At 44.8% G+C, this 27,539-nt stretch overlaps 1 protein-coding gene across 5 annotated transcripts in view; it reads left to right on the top strand.

Annotated features, from left to right (window-relative positions):
• Positions 1 to 5,595, top strand: part of Rngtt (RNA guanylyltransferase and 5'-phosphatase) — a 206,270-nt gene extending 200,675 nt beyond the window's left edge. For 4 of the 5 annotated variants that reach the window (NM_001107923.2, XM_039109825.2, XM_039109824.2 and 1 more), the window contains 2 exons: positions 1,884 to 2,007; positions 3,198 to 5,595. In NM_001107923.2, the coding sequence (NP_001101393.1) occupies positions 1,884 to 2,007; positions 3,198 to 3,361 (288 nt within the window). In that variant the 3' untranslated portion in view covers positions 3,362 to 5,595. Of the gene's footprint in view, positions 1 to 1,883; positions 2,008 to 3,197 lie in introns of those variants that run through there. The other variant, XM_063287587.1, reaches the window with a different exon arrangement.
• Positions 5,596 to 27,539: the final 21,944 nt, after the last annotated feature.

A 27,539-nucleotide genomic window follows, 5' to 3' on the forward strand; every position in this document is an offset into this window, starting at 1 on the left:
TATGGAATAGTTGTTTGGAAAATTAAAAATTAAATTACTGTATGATCTAGCAGTCTCACTTCTGGGTATATATACCCAAAAGTAATATTTATGTCCCTATTTTCTTATAGCATTAGTCACAATAGCAAAGATGTAGGAAAAAATATCAACAGATGAATGGCCAAAGAAAATATAATGGAATATTATGTAACATAAAAGGGAATTCTATCACATGCTACAGTATGAATGAACCCCAAGGATGTTACGCTAAAGCAAAATAAATTGCTATAGAAGCATAAATATTAGGTGATTCTACTCATCTGAAATGTATAAAGTAAGAGTCATAAACAGAGCAGGCAGGTGTAGGTGTGAGGAGATGTAAAAGTATAGGATTGCAAGCTGCACGTCATAAAGGCTCGCTGGGCAACAGTGAGGCATCCTGTGTTGACAAAGTGAGTGTGCCCTTAAGGTGCTTAAGACAAGACTTTGGGGTTCTTTTATATTCTATTTAATTACACATTCATAGATTTCCTACTCTGTCTCAAGCACTTTCTTTCCATAACCTAGTATATTAAAAAGCCCTTTGATGCTTTTAGAGATTAGAAAATGAAGACTTTGAAAGATCCTTCTGTTGAACAGCTTCTTCTTGGCATAACCCAGAACTGGTGGCCTAGATTGAAAGTGCTGTCCAGCGCCAGCACATAAGTGATGAGTCAAAAGGACAGAGGCTCCTGCTAAGTCAGGGCTGAGACCTTGTACTCTGGATCATCCAAGGACACATTGGCTAGGTTGCTAAACAGAGTGTTTGTAGGAGGTTAAGTTTACAGAGCCTGGGCCTGTTAGACCTGTTTGGACCAGTTATTAGACCTGTTGAAATGCAGATGATCCATGCAATCAAAAGCATCTAGAGGGAATCAAATTCATCTAGAAGGAAGAAAATTTGAAAGTTTTTATGAAGACACACCCTAACTAATCTGAACTGAAAGCAGCTTTAAAAAATTTGCATCCCTTCATCTTCCTAGGTGTTAGTGAATATGTGGGCAGAAAATGAGAACATTTCAAATAATGCTAATGAAGTTCAGTGATTACAATCTACCATATTGTAAGAGAGAATGTTGTTAGTTCTGAAGGATGAAGACAGAATTCAAATATTACCATGACTGGCATTTGATTGGAAAAGTGCAGAGATAAGCTTGTGTCCTCTTATGAAACCATCATCCTAGCCTGATGGGCTATCTTCTCAGACGGGCCATAGTTACCATGGATACTTGGTGGCTTTGATGGAGTATGTTGTAATCCATATTCAATGATCTGAGGTAAAGAAGCCAAGAAACACACCAGCTAAAGGCAAAGTAGTTTCCTTTCTAAATCCATACTCTCTGGAAGGATGAGAAGGGAAAATAGCCTGAGGAGCAAATTTGGATGTAAAAACTGCCTAATTTGATCCTAGTACTTATTTTTATGTAGCCCTTTTACCTATAATAAAGATTATGGGGTGTGTGTGGCATAGGAATCTACATGGTGACATCTTTCTGAAAGTTGGTGAACCCTAAGCAGTGCACTCATTGTCTGAAAGCCACAGAAACACAGACAGGATTGGAGGCTTTGTCCCCATGGTAACATATTTGCATTTGGCCCAGAAGTGGCTGCTTTCTGCTTAGCTTCTTTTAATTGCTATATATTGACAGCCATTTTCACAACTCTGAAGTGTCAGATACATGAGCATGTGTACTGGGAGTGTGCACCATATCTTCAGGCTTGATTAGACACTTCAGATGACAAAGAGCTCTGCTTGAAGAATTACTGGGGTGTTTTTGGCATTTCCTAATGTGTCTGTCACATAGTAGAAGCAAAAAGCCTTTCAAATGATTTGAAATATTTTCATCAATTCTCTTTTAAAACAGGTGACAAAAGAACTAAAACAGTACGACAACAAAATTATAGAATGCAAATTTGAGAACAACAGCTGGGTCTTCATGAGACAGAGAATAGACAAAAGTTTCCCAAATGCCTACAACACAGCCATGGGTGAGTATGAGAGTGGCCAATATAGTACATTACAGAAACTTACGGTGTCAAAGCCCACGTTCCTGTCGATAGTCCTGATTGATGGGGTAGGTGGTCAGGCCTGCACCTTGTTAGCTGCTGGGGAGCTGCCCTGTGTGCCTGAAAGGGCAAAAGAAGACAGAGTGACAGGTTCATATTAGTTTAAGTTAGTGAATGGTTTTTTTTTAAAAAAAAGCCATGATAATTTCTGATCTATTCAAAACTATTAAAACAATTGTTTGCCAGATGGTAAGAAACAGAATTAGCAAGGGTAAATATAATTTCTAGCTCCTAAAATAACTTTACAAACAATGGAGAGAAAGTAAATGAAAACTATTTAAAACATAAAAACTGCCCTGCTGTCCTTCAGAATGTTCTGTGGCTATAATGGATGCCTTGGAGATTTGGAATAGTTCATTGTTTCCATGAAGAACACAAGTTCATCTCCATGTATAAAGTATGCGAACAGTAGATGAGGTGCAGTGGGCGGGCGCTCACTTGTCCAGTGCTCCATTGCTGAGGGTGATGTGAGAAGTGGGAGGCGGAGAGAGCTAGCCAGTTCACACCGTTCACTTCAGAGGTTCACATTCAGGGCTTTTTTTTTGGAAATAGCATCTATGCTCAGATGAGATTTCATTCCATTGTCTTCTCCTTCTTTCCCAAGGGGGATGGGGGAATAAAATGAGAAATATTGGTTCTATTTTTTGATTACTAAAGAAAAGATGTTTTGTCTATTAAGCTATTTTATTATATGTTCTTCAGCTAAAGGAGTAAAATAACAGTGTGGAAGGAACCTGACATGGAACCTTCCTGTCCCTAGTGGCATTGGAACCTTCCTGTCCCTAGTGGCATTGGCTATTACTGTTGTGTATCACAGAATGGACGCTTCTCTGAGAGAATGACTCAAACACTGTAGTATACTTCCCCGCAGAGAAGTTTCAGTTAAACATGGATTTTCATGAAGTATACTGTCCTAGATTAAAATCCCTTAACATCTTTGCTTAAAATTAATACTCCAGCAAAGAGTAACCACTTAAAAAAAAGCACCTAGCCTGAGGCCTGCTTGCCCGTCATGAAATGCCATGATTTCACAGAGCGGCATGAAGACCACCCTCAGCCTGTAGTGAGCCAGCTGGCTTAAATCACCTGATGTTGTCCTCCTTTGTCCACAGCCGTGTGCAATAGTATCTCAAACCCTGTCACCAAGGAGATGCTGTTCGAGTTCATTGACAGATGTGCAGCGGCTGCTCAGGGACAGAAGCGAAAGTATCCCATGGACCCTGACTCAGAGCTCATGCCACCCCCACCGCCCAAACGACTGCACCGGCCAACCTAGTCCCTGCCTCTGACCTCTCGCTCAAGATGAGAGAAGAGGAGGAAGAATGCTGTTGTCTCTTTTTCTCAACCAGAGAAACTGAAGAGACAGTGTGGCTTGGTACTGGTACACGTGTTTTAAGGGAAGACATCAGTCAGCCTGTATATATTTAGTACACTTGTTTTCTCGGAACTACAGTACATCATGGACCTAAATATTTTATTTATACCTGATAAATTCAGCCTTACCCTGTGGAGTCTACAGATTGAAATATCCAAAGGTTTAATCAGATTGAAGTTAATGAAATAGAGGCCTTGTTTATATGTGAATAGACACCTTTACATTTGATTCATAACTAGCAATCTGAAGCTGTAAGCACATTGAGTTTTTTAAAGTTGGTTTTTAAGTTTTCCTCTTTAAAATGTGGGCAGTGGCATTAGAAATTCTCACTAACTTATCATGGATTTCTTATATTTTTGAATTTTTTATATTCTGAGCAATGACAAGGTCAAGTATTATGTACATTAAACAGTTTGGTCTGGCATACCATTTTAAGAAGTTTTTGTTTTTGTTGTCTGTGAGGGTGGTATGTAAACATTAGCATAGCTCCATTTGCTTGTGAGTTGAATCCTTCCTTTAGGAACCATTTTGAGCATCTTACTGTTTCTCTTGTTTGAACCATGGTGTCAGATGTCTGGTGTTCCCATCCTGGCACTGGTTTTGAGTTCCTTTGTGGCACTTGGGTTCAGAGCCGCAGGTCCCTCATGTGCTGCTGCTGCTCTGGGATCATTGCTCCCTTCAGACAGCAGGGCTCCTCCTGCTTTACCTCCTCACTGTGATCTGAGCAGCATCAGACACAACCGCTGTTGTGTTATGTCCTGCAACAATGCGTCAGAAGCAGTGGCAGCTTTGCCTAGAAGGTAATGTCAGTTGAACAAAGTGTTGTCTCTAGGAAATGCTGGCCTCCCACTGGACAGATACAGAGGCATTGCAGAGATGGGTCACGGAGGACAGGAAGATGTTGCTCCCATTGCTACAGCTTGGGCGTGGTGTTTCACTACCGAGGCCGCATTTCCATGTTTACTCTCCACAGGAGGTTTAAAAGGCAGCTAGCGGTCCCTGCCATTGTGAAAATTGTTCTGATTGGCTCGTGAGGGAATTCAGAAGTGGCTACTAACAAGCAGCTTACTTAATGTATTTATTTTTAGAGACAGGGGTTTTAAGGAAACGTATTTAAAACAGATGTCCGTGATCTGTATTTATATGTATAAGCGTATCTGGAGGCATATGCAGCAGTGTCCATTCTTGCACTGATGCAGCCAGAAATGGACACCTGAGTGCGGCACCTGAGGCTGAGGAGCTGGGGGGGTTATTTGGCATAGCACAGATTAAGCAAAACTGTATTTCTATGAACCTGAGTTTTAATGTTTTTAAACAAACTTTACTTCTGCAGTGCTTTTTTGTGTGGAATACGAAGACTGTGCTTGGGCTTATGCCTCTGTTGTTCCCAAGTTATATAATGTGTTAGCAAATTTATTTAAAATGCCATATTAACTTTTTCCTAGATTGCTTTTGTACATTTGGGCACTGAAGGGATTTAAGCACCTGACTGGGATGGTTGAGGGGAAAATGTCAAGGTTCCTTCTGTCTTTTACATGGTAGATCCAAAACTGCCTGTGGACTCCAGGCAATGTAGTGCCTGCTCCCCAGGGTCACGGAGTGGTCCGCTCCCAAGCCGGTGCAAGAGCAGCGCCCTTGTGAAGATCGTGTCATGCTTTGCCAGTGATCTGTGATAGAACTGGAACGTTGGTAACCGTGACCTTCAGATGAATTGTGGAAAGAGCATGATACAGGACTTGGTTTCCAGCTCACCCTTCCCTTCCACTTGTGGTGACAGAGTCACTGCCTTAAAAGCAGATGCCATGGAGCCCCAACACACCGCCTCCTGAGGTGTCCTGACAGTCATTTAGTCTCTCGGATGAAAGGTAGGATTTGGACATCTTGAAGGAAAACTTCCCTTCTCGGCTCATGTTACACCAGCTGTTTTCTCTAGCTGATATTTTCTAGACAAGAATAAGACTGTTTCCCTGAGTTATCGCATGTAAAGGCTTGCTTTTTGTTTAGAAAAAAAAAAAATATGGATGACTACTGCCTAGATGGTTACTTTGCTTTCCATGAAATGCTCAGAAATGCCAGAACATTCCTTCTCTAATTGTGTCAGTGTGTATTGTAATAAAACTACTGGTGTAAAATAAGAGTGTGTCGTCCCTGTCTCGCTGACTGAGATTTGGTGTCCCTCCTGCTGTGCTGGCTCTCGCTGCTCCCTGCCACACCTAGAATCCTCCATCACACTAGTTACATTCTAGAGATTAATCTGAAGGCTTGGAAACGTGATGGGCATCACGGTGTTGTTTGAAGCCTTTCCTTCTGAAGTCTAGGGTGGAGACACTTTATTTCTGGGCATCACCCCATCTCAACACTACCAAATATGCAAGCATCCTCTTGTATTATTTTTGTGAGTTTCTTTCTGAGTAAATGTCCTGAAATATGAACCATCAAATGCTTGTAATGACTGTTTTTTTTTTTTATTATTTCTTTTTTTTTTTTTTTTTTATTAACTTGAGTATTTCTTATATACATTTCAAGTGTTATTCCCTTTCCCGGTTTCCGGACAAACATCACCCTCCCCCCTCCCCTTCCTTATGGGTGTTCCCCTCCCAAACCTCCCCCCATTGCCACCCTCCCCGCATAGTCTAGTTCACTGGGGGTTCAGTCTTAGCAGGACCCAGGGCTTCCCCTTCCACTGGTGCTCTTACTAGGATATTCATTGCTACCTATGGGGACAGAGTCCAGGGTCAGTCCATGTATAGTCTTTAGGTAGTGGCTTAGTCCCTGGAAGCTCTGGTTGCTTGACATTGTTGTACTTTTGGGGTCTCGAGCCCCTTCAAGCTCTTCCAGTTCTTTCTCTGATTCCTTCAACGGGGGACCTATTCTCAGTTCAGTGGTTTGCTGCTGGCATTCGCCTCTGTATTTGCTGTATTCTGGCTGTGTCTCTCAGGAGCGATCTACATCCGGCTCCTGTCGGTCTGCACTTCTTTGCTTCATCCATCTTGTCTAATTGGGTGGCTGATTATGTATGGGCCACCTGTGGGGCAGGCTCTGAATGGGTGTTCCTTCAGTCTCTGTTTTAATCTTTGCCTCTCCCTTCCCTGCCAAGGGTATTCTTTTTCCTCATTTAAAGAAGGAGTGAAGCATTCACATTTTGATCATCCGTCTTGAGTTTCCTTTGTTCTAGGGATCTAGGGTAATTCAAGCATTTGGGCTAATAGCCACTTATCAATGAGTGCATACCATGTATGTCTTTCTGTGAGTGGGTTAGCTCACTCAGGATGATATTTTCCAGTTCCAACCATTTGCCTACGAATTTCATAAACTCGTTGTTTTTGATAGCTGAGTAATATTCCATTGTGTAGATGTACCACATTTTCTGTATCCATTCCTCTGTTGAAGGGCATCTGGGTTCTTTCCAGTTTCTGGCTATTATAAATAAGGCTGCGATGAACAAAGTGGAGCACGTGTCTCTTTTATATGTTGAGGCATCTTTTGGGTATATGCCCAAGAGAGGTATGGCTGGATCCTCAGGCAGTTCAATGTCCAATTTTCTGAGGAACCTCCAGACTGATTTCCAGAATGGTTTTACCAGTCTGCAATCCCACCAACAATGGAGGAGTGTTCCTCTTTCTCCACATCCTCGCCAGCATCTGCTGTCACCTGAGTTTTTGATCTTAGCCATTCTCACTGGTGTGAGGTGAAATCTCAGGGTTGTTTTGATTTGCATTTCCCTTATGACTAAAGATGTTGAACATTTCTTTAGGTGTTTCTCAGCCATTCGGCATTCCTCAGCTGTGAATTCTTTGTTTAGCTCTGAACCCCATTTTTTAATAGGGTTATTTGTTTCCCTGCGGTCTAACTTCTTGAGTTCTTTGTATATTTTGGATATAAGGCCTCTATCTGTTATAGGATTGGTAAAGATCTTTTCCCAATCTGTTGGTTGCCGTTTTGTCCTAACCACAGTGTCCTTTGCCTTACAGAAGCTTTGCAATGACTGTTTTTTTAATACGGGATTTTGCTGTCTTTAAACATACCACCATTTTGAGCAATGTATAGTTTCTTCAGGCCAATAAAACAAAATCTTGAAAATTAGAAACCAAATGGTACAGTCCTACGATGAAAAAAAGTTCTAAGCTGGATCCAGAATGATTGGAATGTAAATAAATAAAATAATTTAAATTTAAAAAGAAAGAAGCCCAGTCTGAGCCTCCTACTGGATTGTGTTCCCTCCCCACGTCCCCTCATTTTTCCATTCATAAAATGTTAAGGCTAGACCTGATCAAAAGGGCCTCCTTCAGTCCATTCTGCTTCTATATGAAGTCAGGACTGTGGGAGTCTGTTTTCTCCCTAACAGCCATATGCCTGTGACTGATGGTTACCACCAACCTGAGTTGAGCCGAGACCCAAGCAGGGCTTGGTGGTCCAGTTGAGTTGCTGCCTAAGAGTTTCTTCACAGTCTGGGTGTGCAGTGTCTGAGTCTGACTTTTTGCTGCCGTTGACCTCCCACCATGTGAAGAAGAGGAAATTGACAGCAGGAGAGTAAACGTGAAGTGTAATATTTCAGATGTTGGTTTCTAGAGCTGTAATTAGGCAGCATGGTGATTAAAATAAGTACCGGCCCATCATTTTCTCCATGGTGGCAGTTAGCTGTCACTCGCACATCGGTGGGTTATTGTCAGCCTTGGTTTAACTCCAATGTCTCTCTCCCTCCCCTCCCATCATACCAGATGACCATTGTATGGAGGGAGAGACTAAAGCAAGGGCCAGCAGACTTCAGACTTCACATTTCTTAATGTGCGTGGACACGTGGACTTGCCAGCTGTTTTTCGTGGGACGGCATTTTTCAAAATTTTTTGCGGCTATCATTTGGTAACATAAAAAGAATCTCAGTCCTGAAAAGTATTTACTTGACAAGAAAATATAGGCCTTTATGTGGAACACTTTCTTACTGTATTGTTCTTTGTACCTGCATCTCCCCCAAGGATAGATAGCAAGGTTCTTGTGCTGGCAAATTGTGCTCGCTAGAGTGACTAGGGAACCTCAGTAGACAGCATCTTTACCACGTTGGCTGTGGACAAGCCTGCAGGAGGTTTCTTGATCGATGAATCATGGTGTGAGAGGGCCCAGTACATCTTGGACAGTGCCACCCTTGAGAGGTAGTCTTGATGATACAAGAAAGTGGACTGAGCAAGTCATAAGGAGCAAGCCAGTAAGAAGCACTCCTGCATAGTCTCTGCTTCAGTTCCTGCCCTAACCTTTCTCGAATGAAGGACCAAAAGCCATGAAATGAAATAAGTTCTTTGTTCCGCAAGTTGTTTTTGGTTCTCGTGTCTTATCACAGAGTAGAAACTCTAAGTAAAACACTTAACATTGGTAATCTACCGGACAGCTTGTAACCCAGGCATTGGACATGGAGGCCCACAGAAGAGCAATAGTTCTTGGTTATACAGCTGAAGGTAACATCTGGACATGACGATGGTTGACTGTATGGGTGATTGTGTTGTGCCCGCATGCAAAATGCACATAGGTAAAAACTGGAATTACCTATATGTTAAAAGGAAAAAAAAAAACAAGTAGAATGAAACTTGTCAATATCTTTCCTAATTGTATTTTATATTATGTGCATGGGTTAGGGCATGTATGTTGTGAATTTAGATGCCTGAGGAGGCCAGAGGGGAGGATCCCCCTGGAATTAGAGTTATAGGCAGTTGTGGACTGCCTTGTGTAGGCACTCTTAACGTCTGTGTCGTTTCTCTAGCCCTCAAATCCAGCTATGTAAAGGACAGAACTTAGTTTGACCAAACACAACAGAGAAAAAGAGAATTTTGCTTTGGCCAGAGCAGTGGTCCCTAGTGCTGCAACCCTTTAACACATTTCCTCAAACTATGGCGACCTTCAGCCATAAAATTAAATTATTTACCACTCATAACTGTATTTTTGCCACTGTTGTGAGTTGTAGTTAAATGCCTGGTGTGTAGGGTATCAGATCCACGGCTCGCAAGGGGTCACAAACACTGGATGACAACTGCTGGACTAGACCAACAGGAAGTCATGTGTTTCTCAGTTCTGACTTTGGTGTAGATCACAAGCTCAGAGTGATCTTTCAGAACTTCAGGCTGTCCCTCTTAAGTTCCACTGAGAGCATCCTGGCACTGCAGGGAAGCCCTCTGATGTGGCTCCAGCCTGTGCCATCTAAGCTTGAAAACAGTGGCACAGCCTCTGCGTTCACAGTGCCCCATTGCTGTGCTGAGTCCAGGATCCTCATCTGGGGATCAAGGTCTCCACCCTAATGCAGATGTCTGCAGGGAGGCATGCATAGGATACCTCCATTTCTCTCCTTCAGATGGTCCCAGAGCTGAGCAGTAGTGGAATTCGAATGTCCCTTTGTGCTGTCGCCTCCCTTGGATTAGCTGTATGGAAATTCTTTGCGTGTCACTGTGGTCCTCTGCTTGGAACTGAAACATTGAGCCATATTTCAGTAGACTACTCAGGGCTATGTCTGGGGCAGCTCCCATTTAATCCCCTCAGCGGCGCCTAGAAGCAGGAATCTCTCGGGGTGGCTTTTGAGTAGGTAGTAGTGCCCTGTTCTCTTTTGGGGATACGTTAGCAGGGAGACAAGGAGGTCGTCCTTTTGGCCAAGTTTTTTTTTTTTTTTTTTTTTTTTTTTTGTATAGTTTCGTCGAACTTGCCCTATGATAAGTAGGAGGCTTAACCCTACCCATCACCCATTTTTCTCATGTTTTTATGGGGCAATCTTTTGGTAACTCTTGGGACTGTTCAGTTTTTAAAACAAATTCAGGGGCTGGAGAGATGACTCAGAAGTTAAGAACACTGGCTTTCTTCCAGAGGTCCTGAGTTCAATTCCTAGCAACCACATGGTGGTTCATGACCATCTATAATGAGATCTGGTACCCTCATCTAGCTTCCAGCATATATGCAGGCAGAACACTGTATACATAATAAATCTAAAAACAAAACCAAAAAAAAAAAAAAAAAACATACCACCACCAACGAACATTTCTGGGGATGTAGAGATGGCTCAGTGGTTAAGAGCACTGGCTGCACTGGCTGCTGCTCTTCCAGAGGCCCCGTATTCAATAACCAACAGCCACATGGCAGCTCACAACTGCCTGTAACTCATGTTCCAGGGGATCACATAGAGATACAAGCAGTCAAATCACCAATGTACATAAAATAAAAGGAAATTCCAGTTCCCTTTGGATAAGTCTGTGCCTTCAGCCTTGTCTTCAAACAGCAAAGTGAAGGAGGCTGTTCTTGCTGCTACTCTTGAATGTCTCCCAGGATCTAAAGGAATAAGAAACTGCAGTTTTCATGTAAGCTCTGTTTCCCTCCATCTGGACATCCTTGTATGGCTTTGATGTCTAGAAAACTCAAGTGTGCCCTGATAGATATCAAGGTGAGTCCTGAATAAAACTCTATTTGGATATATTGCCACTAAAGTCTTACAAAGTTTCTGGACAGTGTCACTTGTGGGTAGGACTACAATGCCTGAGGTATCTTCTGTGGGTGGATTGAGAGGGGTGACCTAGGCCTCCTGGGTGGGCAGCAGAGCCACATTTATAAGGGTTGTTTATAGTTTTGCCAGGGAGATTGCCTAGAAATAGAACCATAATCTCTCTCTGCAGCTAGCCATCCTGTTCTTATTCCCCCACCCCTATTCATCTCCCTCTAGCTCTTAGCTCCTTCCGATATTCTGTTTGTTACAGAAGGCCTTGAGAGAGCTGATTGCTCTTGGTCCCTCCACATCCTTGTCTCTATCTAACGAGCTCTAATCTCCATAGAGCCTGTCACCACACTCTGTACAAGGTCAAATGCACTTACATAAACAGCCTGCTGGCAGTATGTCACACAGGTGTTGCTTGATGGGAAATTTCAGAGACACTTAAAGGACAGAGCAAAATGAAGTCCCATCTTCACTGACCTGGTGATGTTCACTCCACAAACATGAACTTGGCTCCTAGGCCATTATGATCTCTTGGTTTTCTTCCCCCCTACATGTGATTCTCTTTCCCAGCCTTTCTTGCCCTTAACACCTATACTAATGGCCCAGGTGCAGCCCAATGGCCTCTGTCCACACTCCATCAAAGTTTTCAAGTTCATTTACAGCGTGGCTCTCATTCCTGAGTGCTTAGTTCAGACGTTCCACTAACAGTTTAACACCTTTGCTGGGGTGTCTGAAGTCACCTCAACCTAAATATGCCAAAACTGAGCTCTTCCCCCTTCCTGTGTGCTTCCTTCTCTGCCCACAGTCATCCTCCCGGCGTAGTTACTAGCCATCACAGTTTTTCAGTTGCTTCTGTATTGTCTTTGACTCTCTTCTTTCTCTTACACACGCATCCAGTCCATCAGCAAATGTTGTCTGCACTACCTTCAAAATATGACGACTCCTCTATCTCCCAGTGCAGTTCCTCTGTCATCCCAGATGTGTCTCCAGAGCTTCTGCAATGTCTACTCAGACCTTCAGGGTAGCCTCTTGATTACACCCTGCTTCTGCTTGTCTCCCTATGTGCTCTCCATAACTGTTGATGTACTGCTCTCTGAGGCAGGTCGCCTTCCTACTGAAAACATTCTGAGAGGCCCTGATTCTTCAACATTTCCCATGCTCCCCTTAGTTTGGTGGCAACATGACCTGCTCCCGTTCAACTTACTTGGAACTCCAGTTCCTGTGCTATGTTCCACTAGGCAAACAAGCTCTTACTTTAAGGCTTTGAACTTTGCGCATGAGAGGTCTCTACATCTCCACTGCCCCTGCAGTGACCGTGTTACCTGGAGTGCCTTGTCCTCCTTACAGTTCCTTCCTACTGGGTTAGCTTTCCGCCTGTCGGTTAAGCTCCTCTCTAGAATACTCCTGCGTGAAGTATTTCTTCAGTGGCTATATTTCCAGCGCCTAAACTACATAGGCATAAAGCATGAGTGTAATTATTTTTAGAAACCCAGGGTAAAAATCATGCTTATACAGACGGCAGGGTTTTGAACGTCTGATCAAGAAGTTAGAGTATAACCAAACTTTTCTTTGTGAGAATCATCTGATAATCTGAGCAGCAGACCAAAGAAAAGCGAGTTGGGAGTCTGTTGTGTTAAATGGATGCAGGTCAAAGCTTAGACCACAGAAGCTGTTTAAGTAGGGGGTGGATGTGATGGGCATTCAGAAGGTTAAGCCTCCGAGGACCCCACCATCAGAGGGTTCAAGTCTAGGCGGGACAGCAGTGGCACCATTGGCAGAAATGGGGCAAGAGGAGAAGCCATTTGGGGCTGGATGAAAAGAGGTTTTCTGAGTTCAAAGAGTTGGCTAGAGAGAGCCATGGGGTTTATGCTAAGGGATCAAGAAGAGCAGGATTCAGATGCAGTCAGTAACAGGTGTTAACCTAAAAAGAGGCCTGGGGACCCAGCATGATTAGCTAATGTGAGAGGAAAAAAACAAAAAAACAAAAAACAAACAAAAAACAAAAAACAGCTGAGTAATACAGCAAGAAAAGAGCAAGAAAGGGTTGGGGATTTAGCTCAGTGGTAGAGTGCTTGCCTAGCATGCGCAAGGCCCTGGGTTCGGTCCCCAGCTCCGGAAAAAAAAAAGAAAGAAAAGAAAAGAGCAAGAAAGTTAAGTCAAATAACAAAGATGCAGGCAGAGGAAAGGGCTTGGGGGCTGGTTTCTGGGGATCCTGCAGAAGTGTGTCTAGGAGGCTGTGGAGGGTCCAGGAATGGACTGAGACAGATGATGGTCTGTTTCAGTACTGGGGAGCACCGTGCTCGGCACATTAGGGCCTCTTCACTAAATGAAGGAACTGATTTGAAATGTCCATTGAATTAGAAGTCCACTTGAGTCATCCAAGAAATGTCAGCAAGAAATCACAAGGAATTTACAAAAATGAGAAAAGATGATTCTTTATAGTTTCAACTGTTGACATTTTTGAAAGATTGCAAAAATAGTTTTTAATTCTTATTCCAACATGCAAAGTTTCTCATCGTTAGTGACTGCTAAATACCGGGAGAGACTGAGGATTGAGGGCATCCTCTCTAGCATTAAGCTATATTAAAAATGCAGGCTCAGGTTTTCAGACATTCTGGAAAGGTTTTATTTCAAAATATCTAATAATGCTCCTTCCTCCACACACTCTGACAAACAGAAAGTAGTATTTTTGTGTTATTGGTGGTGGAGTTTTAATTTAGTTTTTCGTATGTGGCTGTTTTGTGTATATACCGTGTAGTACCTGTGGAAGCTGGAGGAGGGTATCAGGGACCCTGGAACTGGAGTTGCAGAGTTATGAACTGTCATTTGGGTGCTGGGGATTGAACCCAGATCCTCTGGAAGAAGAGGAGCGAGAGCTCTTAAACACTGAACTATTTCTCTAGACTCAAGAAAATAATATAAACCACAGAATAAAACTAAAGAAATTGGGATTTCTATCTAGGTCTTGGAGGAGAATTTATGAAGTTTGTTTTTTTTTTTTTTTAATATGTAAGAAAGGACCCTTTAGGCTCATATATTTGAATGTCATCAGGGAGTGGAACTCTTGGTTGGATCAGACAATGGGTGTGGCCTTGTTGTAGAAGTGTGTCACTGAGGATGGGTTTGAGGTTTTGAAAGCACACACCCATTGGCCAAGTGGTTTTCTTTCTTTTGGCCTGTGGATCAGGATGTAGCTCTCACCTACTGCTCCAGGACCACACGTGCTGCCATGCTACCCGCCATGACAGTTATGGGCTAAACCTCTGGAACTGTAAGTAAACCCCCAACTAAATTCTTTGTTTTATAAGAGTTGCTGTGCTCGTGGTGTCTCTTCATAGCAATAGAACAGTGTCTAAGACAGTTGTGTAATTTAACTGAGAAGAGGTGAGAGGTAGCTCGGGGTGGTTTATTCCAGTAGCGAGGAGGTTTTGGTGCAGTAGCTTACCGTCTGATCCCTTACGGCCTCCTGGCATCTCCCAAGAGAAAAGAACCTTGAAACAATGGTCCCATCTTACATATGAATAGACGGATACATAAGTGACTTTCTCACATAACTTGGTGATTTTCAGATTGCCAGCTTGTTTGCTATGGTTTTTCCTTACATAGGGATAAGGATGGGGGAGGGCAGGCAGATTCCTTCAGTTAGGCAAATTGTTCTCTGAGGAAGCCAGGCTAGCCTCTGCTGCTCTCCAGAAGCCTGGGGGGAGCCGATTGCTCTTGGTGCCTCTTACACAGGGACTGCTGGCCTCCGTCCGCTCCATCAAGGTTTCCAGGTGCATTTGGAGCATGGCTCTCATTCTTGAGTGCCGAACTCAGACTTCCCACTGACAGCTTGTCATCATTGCTGGGGTGTCTAATAGTCACCCCAACCTGAATACGCCAAAACTGAGCTCTCCGCCTCCCTGTGTGCTCCCTCCTCTGCCCACAGCCTTCTAGGTGTAGTTAATAACAATCCCAGGTTCCCCTTCCCCAGGAGCTTGTACAGCTCAGGCTCTCTACCATGCTGCTATATACAAGTTTGCACCTTGGGGGGTGAGGCAGAGACCACAACCAATGTTGATGTATTCGAGTTCTGTAACCCGTAGGCACATGCCTACGTAGAAAAGTTGGATTTTGATTGCCAAAGAAGGCAAAACATCTCAAAATGAAGCTGAGCTATCTTTGGGCAGGATGCAAACCGCCCATGCGCATCTCACATCTGAAGCGACGTGTGATTTCTTCTAGTCTTTCAACTCAAAAAAGACGAACAGATTTTAACTGACACATTCTAAAAATAAATAAATAAATAAAATCCACTCGAGCTGGAAACTAAGTATAGAAGTGGGGTGGGGGTTAAAGGAGTGGGGGGATGGTGAAATAAAGGGTAGTGGGGATATATAGTATATATAGTATATATGTTCTAGCTATGAACATTTTCTGCTGGGAGTAGGGTGGGGATGGGAAGAGAACCAAAGTTCACAGCAACAAGAGTTGAAAATGTGTGTGAAAGGTATTTAGTGATCTTCCTCAGAGTTGAGAGCCATGGTTAGAAGTCCTAGCTCCTTTTTAAAAAATTTCCAGAGCACAGCCAGATGCTGGGATACAGCCACCCCTGATTTGGAGTGTGAGTATATTTGGAGTCTGAGGATATTCATGCCCGGCCAGTGAAGGAGGTGTCTCTGAAGCCTGTCACATGGGCACAACTCAAATATAGGGATCCCCTCGTCTCTGAGGCATGGCAAGTCTTTAACTGTTAAGTAACAGAACTTACTGGACAGAAGCAAATGTCCTTCCCAGGTCATCCAGACGCCAGTGTGGAATCTATTGAATTAATGTGGCTGTGCTTTGGAGCGATGGTTTATTCTTTGAGTCCTCTTTTGTCTTTTTCAGAAAAGAGACTTAATGTGTTACTGTGGTGTAGAAAAATCAATGCGTTGAAATCAATGGTGATTTTGTAGGCTGTTTAAAATTACGTGGCTAGCCAAGCCTGCTGCTGATAGAAAGTGCTGCAGAGGAAACCTTCAAGTTTGGCGCCCTCTACTGCCCATGTGGCTCAGCTAAAGACGCAGAGCTATTCATGAGGCATGTGTTGGGGGCAAGGGTCAGAGGTAGATGGCCAGCGTGACTACATTGCTGACTAATAACTGAGGGAGAAATGGAAGGGACATATTGCTGCAAAGGGCCAGGAGAAGCAGAGTGATCTTTGGTTGGCTCCAGGAACCATTTCCTGGAGGGAGGACTGCGGTCACTGAAGAGAGCTGGGAATAGAACAAACCGTGGTCACCCTGTGCCTGAGCTTCTCTGGGATAGTTGTCATCTGTGCTTCTGCAAGAGGCCTGTGCTCAGAGGTCTGTGGTAACTTGCCCAGAATCACACAGTCCCGGGGAGCTGGGACTTGACCCTTGTTTTCTTTCTCCACATGGCCCTAAGGTGGCATTTGTCATGAATTTTAAGAGACAGTGCTTCCTCAGCTCATTTCAGATCTGAACGTCTGACATTCATGCCTGATAAGCAGAAGCCAGAGCCCAAAGCCAGCAGATACTGCAAGGTATGGTGCCTTGGCAGCCCCTAGTGGGCACTAGCTGTACAGGGTGGCCCGGTCATCCCTCTCCGTTCTCTCTGAGTGTGCCAGCATCTTGTTCTGTTTTGACCATCCCTAGAAAAATATGTTTTTCTAAGACATGACATTGACTTCATCTAAATCACAAATGCAGATTAAAACACTTGTGTTTTAGTGACTGATCCAGACAGTACATTTTGTTTGCTGAGGGTGGGTAGCCTCAAAATAGAGGGTGAACCTGAAGTCTGACTGTATTTACCATACAGTTGGCCCATCGAACCAGCTGTAAGTTGATGACAACCTCCCCTGAAGGCCATCACTAACACTCACTAGTCACAGCCTGGACAAACAGTGCTCTCTAAAGGGACAGAAAGCAGTAAACTGTCTGAGAAGAGCCCAGGATGGGCCAACTCTGACTTTCTTAGCCTGGGGGTACAGCTGAGACTAATTCCGGAGACAGTCCATTTCCTTCAGCCTCTCCACTTGGAGACCTCCTGCTCCTTCAAGGGACCTCCCCTCGGAGAGAATTCTAGTCAAGCCCTCAGCCTGTCTCTTACCCAAAGGTTGTGAGTGAGCTTTGGGGGCCTTGCTTTTGGGAGAAGTCCTTAGCAGAATCTTTCTAAAATATGCTGTATTTTTTGTCTGGTACCCCAAGCATTCTTCATCCTGAAAGTTCCAGACTTGGCAAGCAATTCTCTGGGCAGATAAAGTTAGAATGTTCTTTGCACACCTGTTCCCAGAAGCACAGAACTGTTCCTTGCATGGGCCACTGCTCGTAAGGTTTTGATTGGCAGCCTCCTTTATTCTTGTCACCCTGAAAATCTTGTCACCAAACCTTTCCATGTGCACCTGTGAAAGTGACAGAGAAGAAACGCCAGTCACAAAGCTAATCTACTTCCCGTTTCAGAATGTGACAGCCCACACGAATGACGTAGGGTCCCAGTGCTTGGCCTCCGTTGACATAGAGTGGAACACAGCTGCTACTGGCCTGAGTTCCTCAGAACTGCCCATAGATTGTGTGGAGCTTCCTGAAAGAACCACACTGGACTGAGGAAGTTGCTTCAGGCTTGAGCTGACTGGCCCATTCTCTGAGGTTAGGATCACAAAACCCAGGCCTTCTCCTTTCCTCCCTTTCTTTTGCCTGCATAAAGGAAGAATAGATTCCTTGTCATGGGCCTCTGCTGGAAGTTGTCCCCAAGTGCTGCTGGATCTGAGTCTAGCAGATGACTGATGGGGGAGGATTGTGGAGGGAAAAGCAGTCGGGCACCCCAGGTGGAGAGTAGAATGTGGAGTGCTCTATTCTAGATGGCACCATGTGTGGAGGGATGGAATCAATTTGTTTCTGCCTTCTGGGCCAAATGCCTGGTCCAGAGTTTCCCCACAGAGCCCAGCCCCTCTCAAAGCCTGGAGGCAGAGAAGAGGTGTCAAGACTTGAGACCCCTCAGGGCCTGTGGAGGGAGTGTATCTGATTCTCCCAAAGCCCTAAACCCATGGTGGGTCTAGAATAATCCCAGTGCCTACTGTGAGGGTCAGTTGAATTCAGCAACCATCTTTATTCTCGGGCGCATCCAAAATATTCTCCTTCCTGTCCTTTGTCACCAGAGAGAGGAGACACCCATGTCGAGAGTGGAGACGTGCATGTAGAGCTCGTTATAAATGAGCCCTCTTCCCAGCTTCTACATGAAGTCAAAGCTGCCCTGAAAACTGACAAGTGCTTCCCTTCCATTATACAAAACCCAGACAACAAACCTGACTAAAGCAAGCAGGCCCTAGGGGTGCCTTCCAAATCAGCCCCATTCCATAAGCATCTCCCCTGCCAGCGCACATGGTACACGCACTTCCAGTTTCGATGATTTCAGAGATTTTTAAAATGTCAAAGAAATTCTGGCTGTAAATGTCCCCACAGTGGTTTTGTCATTTTGTAGAGAAGGAAAGCAAGCTTCCTGCCTGGCCAGCCCTTTCAGAATGGCCCAAGCTGTGGGCCCAGCCCCTCCTTCCCAGTCCCTTCCTACCACTCCCCCAGCCTATTCATATTCTGATCTACACACTTGAAAAGATGTTATTCCAAATGTTCCTGCCAAAGAGAAAATCTTCCTCCTGTTTTTAGAGCTGCTTTCGAAAGACTTAATACGCTTGTGAGGCCAGTGGCTGCAGATGTGGCCAACGGAGCAGAGACTCAACTGGCTGGACTTCGGGGAGCTGGCCAACTGACTTTTCACACCCTAGAGGTAGGAAGGGCTCAGATTCCTGAGAGTGTCTAGCTCTGTTGCTGAGAACTCCAGGAGTGGACTGTGCTGACCGATGACCGGCAGGAACAAGACTAGGTAGCCCAACCCACACACCAGGGATGGGGCTTCCCGATTCAGAATTCCTAATCGTTTGGTGAAAGGTATGGTAGGTAGAAGTCATTTGCCAAGCTAATTCTTTAAATAACAAAAGTTGATACAGGACGTTTAAATTAACAAAACAAAACAGGATAATTTGATCATTCTTTACAAGCTTGTACTGATGCTCTACTGTGTGTCCGTTGATAAAAGACAGCAACAGACACTCTGTGCTTAGGAGTTGGTAAGAGACAGCAGGCAAACACAGGCTGAGTGCTTCAGCGGTTAAAGGGGAGGCATGTGATGTTCACTTGAATGGTGGTCAGTATGCCTTTATAGCAAGGGTGGAGAACCAGGAATTTGGACACCTTTCCAGAGGAAATCCTGTTGAAATTGACATCTGAAAGGTGGCAAGACAAAAGGCCTGTTGAGAGAGGTGGTGTCTCCCACACAGGTATTCTAGAGAAGGGTGGTGCAGCTTTGGGGCAGCACAGTAGGTAGATGCCAGATGTCCCAGCCACAGCCGTACAGTGGGATTTAGGACTGAGGAAGTACAGAGAGATTTTTAAGCATCCCTGGATTCAGAGTCCAGTGGCTGCGGAGGGATGGTGGTATGACCACTCATGAGGAAGATCAAAGGGGAGGCACATGGTGGAAGGAAAAGAGAGAGGTCAATGCCCAAGAGGCTGCCCACAGGAGTGCAGCTGGAGGAGTTCCAGGGCCTCCACACCATGGGGGGACCTGGGAAAGGACCTCAGTAGCACCCTTAGCAATCAAGTATTTGGTGCTAATTACAGATAACAGCAGGCTTCGTTTGCATATTAACGACCGAGTCTAATAATTACAAATTAGCTTTATCTATTCATTAAAACAAGCCTGGGATGCCTTTTTGCTTGGGAAGGATTCGATAGTGTTGAGTTAAATTACGGTGCACCTGGGAGGATTGAATGCCAGCTGCATTTTCTTGTGGGTATTGTAGAAATCAGTCTGGTAAAAATAGAGGCAGTAGCAAAATTTGAAACCAAAGATGGGATTCGATTTTTGTACCCTCAGAAATCCAACACACACATGCAGATAAGAGTAATTTCCCATGAACTTGTCAGGAAAGTTCAAAATTATTACACTGTAAAAAAGAACAATTTTGTAGTGCTCTTTATGCCGGAGGAAACAGGGCCCCTGAAAATTCCCACTGAGGCTGGCAGGCTCCCAGAATGAGCCAGGAGGGAGCTGTGTAGAGTAGATGAGGTAGAGAGGACGGGGAAGAAAAAGTAATAGTAACACAAAAAAGCCAAGCCAGACACCACTACAGCGCTAGCACTAGGAAGGGAAGCAACACGCAGCAGAGATGGTAGCAATTTTCTTGTCCATGAGAAGTCTGGCTCTGTGAAATCATTGACTAAAAGTACACACTGCTTTTCCTGGAACAGGGACGGTAGCACTAGGAAGGTGAAGAGGATGCAGCCTGTGTCTGAAAGAGAAGTGAAAGGATTTCCTAAGTGTGTATGCCAGATAAGGAGGTGGGTAATATAAGGTACCAAGTTTTGAGGCTTGGAACAGGAGTGGACTCAGGCACAGCTGTCTTCTCTTGTGTGCCCGTAGCCTGCTGACTTCTTAAACCCAGGTATAAGTGATACTTTGATACAGAATAAAGATCAGGTCTGTGAGGACATGGCTTTGTTTTCTAAGCCAAGACATGAAGAAATAGCACTCTAGTAATTCACCAAAATAGAAACAAAACAACCATTCCTGAATGCATGTGTCTGGGACAAATTTAGTCCTTTGTGGCCTGTCTCAAATCTCCAAGGCTTCTCATCACCTGTTCTTCAGGCTTCTGTTATATGAGCCCATCGGCCCTTCTTCATGGCCCTCTTCAATCCACTTCTTGTCAACCTGACCCAAAAACAGATCACTGTTAAGCTATAACCTTTCCTTCTTTGTTTGTCCCCAAGATCTCCTGTTGCTATCATGACAAAAAAAAAAAAAAAAAAAAAAAAAAAAAGCTAGTTCAACTTTTAAGTTTCATAATCTTTAAATTTTTCAATGTTTTAAAAGTTCAATGTCAAATGGGTGGTGGTGGCTTACAACTTTAATCCCATCCCAGCACTTGGGAGGCAGAGTAAGGAAAAGTTTTATGATTTCAAGGCCAGCCTGGTCTACAGAGTGAGTACTGGACAGCCATGGCTACAAAAGGAAAACCCTGTCTTGGAAAAAAGAAATAAAAATAGTAAACAGAAACAAAACCAAGGTCTTTTTAAAGGTCTGAAGTCTTTTAACTGTAGGCCTCTGTTAAAAAAAAAATAAAAATTACATACTCATTTCAAAAGGGAAAAAAAAGGACATAAAACAATCATATTTAGTCAAACCCAAATCCAGCAGGGAAGGTAGTTCAGTGTCCACTAATGATCCAGAGAGCTTAGTCATCCCATTTCTACAATTTTGCCATCCTCAGCACACACAATTTGTTTCATAGGCTCAGGCAACTCTGCTCCACACCTGCTGATGTCCTTGGCAGACATCAAATAGTCCTGAAATCTCCTTATATCTCCTGCATCTGAGACTACACCGTCACCAATGGCCTTTCCCAGACTCTCCCTGTCACATGCTGGCAAGCTTCAGTTCCTCCCCATGGCCACCTCTTGCCTTCAAAACCAGTGCCCTACAGAGGATCCTTACACATTGCCAAGTTTGGCTTCTAGCTTGATGTATAGTTTTATGCTTCTGCCCCTCCTCCAACTACTTCAGTGTGCTGACCTTGGGGAAATACTTCCCAGAAGATTTCACTTCAATGGTGCTGATCTTATATTTATCATGGTTGGTTCTTCGGCCCAAGATGACAAGCAACCACATATTCCTAATTTGAAATGTCACACAAATGGTCCTCAAAGAGTCTTTGCTTCTCTCTGAAAGTTCATAGGTAAGGAGGCCTCCATACTTCTGTCAACACTCTTATCTCCCAAGCTCGTACTGAATAGCCTACTAAGCTTTAAGTACTCAATGACTTTTCTAGCCCAAAGTTTCAAATATTTCTACAATCCCCCAGCCCTGCCTCCAAACAATGGTCAGGTCATCAGAGCAATACTCCAATTCTGGTACCAAGTTTCTGTCCTGGTTTTGCTTTGGATAAAATATTCTGACCAAAACAACTCAGGGAAGGAAAAGGTTTATTTCAGCTTTTACTTCCAGATCACCATCCATCGGTAAAGGAAGTCAAGGAAGAAACTCAAGCAGGAACTGGAGCAGAAGCCAGGAAGGAACACTGCTCCCCCTAGCTTGCTTGATCAGTAGCTTTCTTAGACAGCCCAGACCCACCTGCTTAAGGAAGGTGCGACCCACAGTGAACCAGACCCTCCCTTATCAACATCCAGACAGTTCCCACAGACATTCCCACATGCCTATGCAATGACGATGACTCTTCAGTCGAAGTTTCCTCTTCCCAAGTAACTAGTTTATGTCAAGTTGACAATAAATATTAACCTGGAACACTCTTCCTTGAAATCAACAAGGAACACAATTTCCTTTCTTCTTTCTTTCTAGGTCCCATTGTCCAGCAAGGATTTTAACTCAGTCCCTTCTTCCCTTTCTTACTGCAGGACAAAGGACATTCAGGTGTGATGAGAAAGAGAGTCAGGTTTCAAAAGGCAGAGAGTGCCTAACCAGCTAGCTGGCACCCACAGAGGGTAGGGCTAATATGCTGCTCGCTGAACAGTCCCCACACACTTCACGCCCCTGGTCCTCATCCTTTGTGAAGAAGCAAGCCTCAAGCCGATCCCTCAGATAGCTCCTGACACCAGTGGGGATTTGAGGTCTGGAGTGGGTGGTTCTAAATGTGTAGCTCAGTGATAAAGCATTTGCCTCGTACCTGTGAGCTCTGGCTTTGATCCCCAGCATGGTCAACAACAATCCATAAATAAATAATAGAGTTCTCTGTGTTCTCGTCTCAGGTTGCTGTGGTTTCAACCCTACTCTCCTTCATCATAGTTGAAGGGCACCAGGCAGGAATGAAGTGTCCAGTCTTACAGCTCTAGCAATAAGAACACACCACCAAGCTCTGGTTTTGCAGTATTCCCACAGAGGTCTTGCCGAGAGAGAGGAAAAGACACTGGCAGCAGTCACCATGTACCTAGAGCAACGGTTCTTAACCTGTGGGTCACAAACTTTTGGGGGTCTAACGGGACCTTTTCACAGGGGTAACATATCAGATATCTTGTATATCGGATATTTACGTCATGATTTATAACAATAGCAGCATAACAGTTATGAAGCAATGAAAGTAATTTTATGGTTGGGGGGGGGTCACCACAATATGAGGAACTATATTAAAGGGTTGCAGCATTAAGAAGGTTGAGAACCAGTGACCCAGAGAAAGGAAGGATGCTGAGCAAAAGCTCATTGCCTTCCGGCACTAAAATCTATGCTGTGGCACAAGTTTTCTCAAGACAAACGAGACAAAAACAAACAGACAAACAACTGATTGTGAGGTTGGCCGGCAAAGGAAACAGGAACACAGAACTTAAATCTACTTCCGCAGTCAGTATGAGGGTGGATGTCCCTCAGGCCCTGGAGTTGGGAGAGCTGCTCACCGGGTGGCTAACGAGAAACGAGTTAGTTTTAGAATCAATCCATTGTTCAGCTGTAGATGGCCACCATGCCTCTTTGCAAGTTGCATCTTTTTGGAGGAAATTATGTTCTGCCTAGGGCTTTTGAGCTTGTCATGTTAGAGTCACTGGTTAAATAAGTTGGCTGTGTCATGGTGTGATAGTTCTTTAGGAGCCAGTTTCATGCTGTTAGAGTAGATTCTGGAAGTTTTTCCTGAAAAGCAACATAAGCATTCTGTTATGGAGGAACCCTTGCCCAGACCTTTGCTGAGTAAGGGTACTAAGTAAGAGTAGGAGTCGCACAGGCAGGCAGATTTTGAGCTTTGACTGTGGGCTCTCGGCCCATCTGCAGCCCAGGAGGGTGCCGCTCTGATGGCCTGTGGCACTTACTGGTTACACATCCCAAAGCTCAGAGCGGAAGTTCAATTTGTCCAGGTCACCTGGCCTTGGCTGTGCTGCAGGTCCATCTGGCCTCTCATTTTAGACCAGATTGGCAAAGGACAGAGATTTGGAGAAGAGGAAGACTCAGGGTACACACACACCATGGCTTTCTAGACTTTGCTCTGTCCCTTTTGCTTTAGGCTTACTGACTAGGTAACAAACGAACAGACAGCTTTTACCCTAGTAAAGGCAACAAGAAGAGAAGTTGGCTCTTAGGATACTTGCTGTATTCCTCATTGATTGCAAGCTTTCTCAGCCCAAAGCTGGGCCAACCGTACACCGGGAAATAGCAAAGGAACGTTCCTTGGCTGTGTCGTTAATCTGCATCTCGTCTAGACTTCCTAATTCCCTGGAGGAGCATGGGTCTCATCAGCGCCTTCCTTTCTGACAAGCAATAAGTTCACACTTATCTAGGCTGATGGCTCTGGAGCTTCCTTCAGTGAAGCTGGTGATTTCAGATGTCGTGAGAGGGGCTTCTCTGTGGAAGGATCACACTTGAAGCCCCAAATTAAGGGTCAGTTTAGCTCAATTGTCTTTGATTCTGTCAGTTACATTAAAATGGCTAGTTTCAGATGCAAAAAAATAAAATAAAATAAATGATTGTGCAGCCCTGAAATCCCTTCTCCTTGGAGACAGATCCTATCAGACTCTTTGCTGCTTCCCCACGATTTCCATCTGCCACAGTGCTGATCTCTCTTTATTCTTTTCTATTTTCTGTCCCTCTGCTGTGCTTCCCCCAACCCTTACCAAAAAAAGAAAAGCATAGTGTCTCTCCCTGTGTCTGTCTCCTCTGTCTGAGTCGTGCACAATTTTAGCGTGAATGTCCCTCAACAGTAAGAATAGTTCCTTCATGAGATGACAGTCGGAAATCTAGACACTCACATTTAAATGATAAGTTAGGGGGAAGAAAATGACGAAAGTCGCCATTTGTTTCCCCAGGAACAATTTCTTTGCAAAGCCCAGCATTCAGATGTAGAGCCTCTGGAGGGAGAATGCCTTCCACAAACAACCAAAGATCCCCCCAACCCCCATCCTGTCATCATCTTGTCTTGGGACCAGAGAAGAGACTAGTGGAAGACCTGTGTTCCAGCAGCCCTCAAGGGAGACAAGCAGGTTTCAGGCTCCAGTCAGGAGAGTGCGGGAGTGTGGACAGTTTTGAGTGTATCCCAGAGATGATTGGGAACCCTGCAGAGGAGGAAGGTGACCCAGAGGAGACAATGAAAGCCAACTGTAGCAGCTGGTGAGGTGTTGGAGACTTGGGAGGTTGGAGTCTCCAGGCCTTGGCAACCCCCACTGTATGGAGTATGAGGGAAGGTGACTATAGAGTTGTTTTGTTCTGCCTTATAGACCCAAAAGGGTAAGGGTGGTATGGACCAGGACTGATTGTAGGTGGATCTACAGTCATCGATGACACTTGTTTCCACAGGTCTAGTCTTCCCTTTCTGGAAGCTGAGTAGACTTGCCTTAACATGCTGCTTCTGATGAGCAAAGTTCAACAGACGGAGCACAGCAAGACCTTTCAGCACTTGCTTCCGGAAGACGACCTCGCTTCTACAATGGTTCCTCCTGGGGCCCCTGCCTGAGCAGCTGGGGCTCTGGGTCATAGCCACATGGGAAAGCCATAGGTGGGTGCCCTGTGAAGATCCCAAAGGACAGGTGACATCTGAGTGAGGAAGCCATAGCCACTGTCTATCTCCAGCCTTATGGGAGACTTTGAATGAGAGCAGCTAAGCTGGGTCAACGTCAGCCCATGAAAACTAATAGGTGACTATGCTGTTCTGGGCCACTGTGTTTAGTGGCTTCTGATGCATCGATGGGTGAGTGGGACATGGGAAGAGCAGGACTGGGTAGGAAGCACATAGCACATACAAAAAGAGCTCCCACGATGTAGGGAGCTAGATGAGATTTGCAATGGGAGGTGTTATTGAACCTGGTGACAGCAAGCAGGAAGGGCCATTCCAAGGGTAGGATACCAGGTAACTGGCGGTTTGGCAGCAGCTGTGATGTGAGAGACTGAGGAAAGTAAAGATCCACCAAAGTGTCAGCAAGACCAAGAAGGAATGAGGCGAAGGCCATAGCTGCCCAAATCTCTTCTACTCATTACCTGCCGGTGTCTCCGATTGGCTAAGCCCAGCTGCAGCCCAGCTGGCAGGATGGTGGTAATGCAGAGGCCTCCCTGAACAGCATGGAAAACAGACCCGGCAACTTCGTTTGGGACATAGCCATCATAAGCGAATGAGAGAGTAGAGAGGTCACGGTAGAGGTGGGACATTCAGTATTGGAGGGCAAAGTGAGGCAGAGTGTCTTCATGTAAGAAGAGGGTAAGGTGGTTGAGACAGGCGGAGAGCTGGGCGGTATAACATACATTGTCATGTGCTTTTTGAGCTCACCGTGAAACTATGGAAGTCTGATGCCCCACCCACCCATCCCACCCCGCAATCCTGGACTTCAGACTCGAGCATGGTTATGTAATGTGCTCTCTCTCCAAGACCTTTCATCTGGGGGGGTTTGGGCTGGCCCTAAATCTGTGGTGGGAAGGAGAGAACAAAGAAACAGCCCAGTGAAACTTTCCCAACGCCCAACTGAGGCTCCTCTTGTTTATTGCCTGGTATGAAATTTCCTGAAGTGGGGAAGAGAAGGTAGAAGGAGGGAGAAAAAGGTCAATCCAGAACTCTAGCTGACCTCTTCGGCTTCCGTAGTCAGGTTTTGCCGGATGTTGTGAGCACACATTTGATGATGTTACCTCTATCTGCTGCTATTTGCTTTACCTTCGAAGCCTCACCTGAAGGGGCACTGTTTTGCCTGGTGGACTCTGTGGAGCCCATCAATTGATTGCCTTAAAGGCATTTCTTTAATCTTTCTCTATTGAATGTTTTAAGCACTCAATTCAAACAAAACAAAACAAAACAAACAAAACCATGACTGCTGTACAGAACATGTGGGAAGGAGCTGAAGCCCTGTACCCAGCAGAAGTCAGGGAGCTTCTAAAGGGCACTTTCCCCACTGTTGGTTGGGTCAGGAATTCAGTCAACCTCCTACCAAGCCCAAACTGACCCAATCCACCACAGCTAGGACAACTCTTAGTGTTTATCTTGTTTCAAACGGGAGGGAAGCATGGGCTGGCGCCCCCTTGAGGCAACTCTGCAGCTCTGCAGCCTCCTTCCTCCTCCTTGTGAATCCTCCAGCCCTAGTATGTGGAACCCATGAGAGCAGTTGCTGGAAGAGGTCTCCTGGTGAGGACAGTGATGGCATGACAGCTGGTCTGCAGATGCAGTGTCTGGGGACTTGGGGGGGTCTTCCTAACTCACAGTGCTTACATTTCAGAAAGAAGTAAAGGGGTCACCCTGGGCATGAAAACTCAGAAATGGGTCACTGGGACTTTGTCCAGTTCTGAGATCCAAGCACTGGTGGGTGTGTGGGTGTGGGTGGGTAGATGTACGTGTATGTGTACACAAACACATGCGCACACACATGCACATAACTCCGTGGAGAATTGTTAGAATGGTGAGAATGTTTTTCTATTCCATCTCACGTACTTCAGTCTGCAATATGAACAGAATAATCTAGAAGGCTTTTTCTGACTTCCCCCAAACTGGCAGACAGGACAAGGTGACAAGGATAAGGGTTTGGTACCATAGAATCAGACAACTTAAAGTTGGAGCGTGTTGGGGCTGGAGAGGTGGCTCAGTGGTTAATCACTGACTGATCTTCCATAGGTCCTGAG

The sequence above is a fragment of the Rattus norvegicus genome, chromosome 5 (genome assembly GCF_036323735.1).
Source record: "Rattus norvegicus strain BN/NHsdMcwi chromosome 5, GRCr8, whole genome shotgun sequence".
Taxonomy (NCBI): domain Eukaryota; kingdom Metazoa; phylum Chordata; class Mammalia; order Rodentia; family Muridae; genus Rattus; species Rattus norvegicus.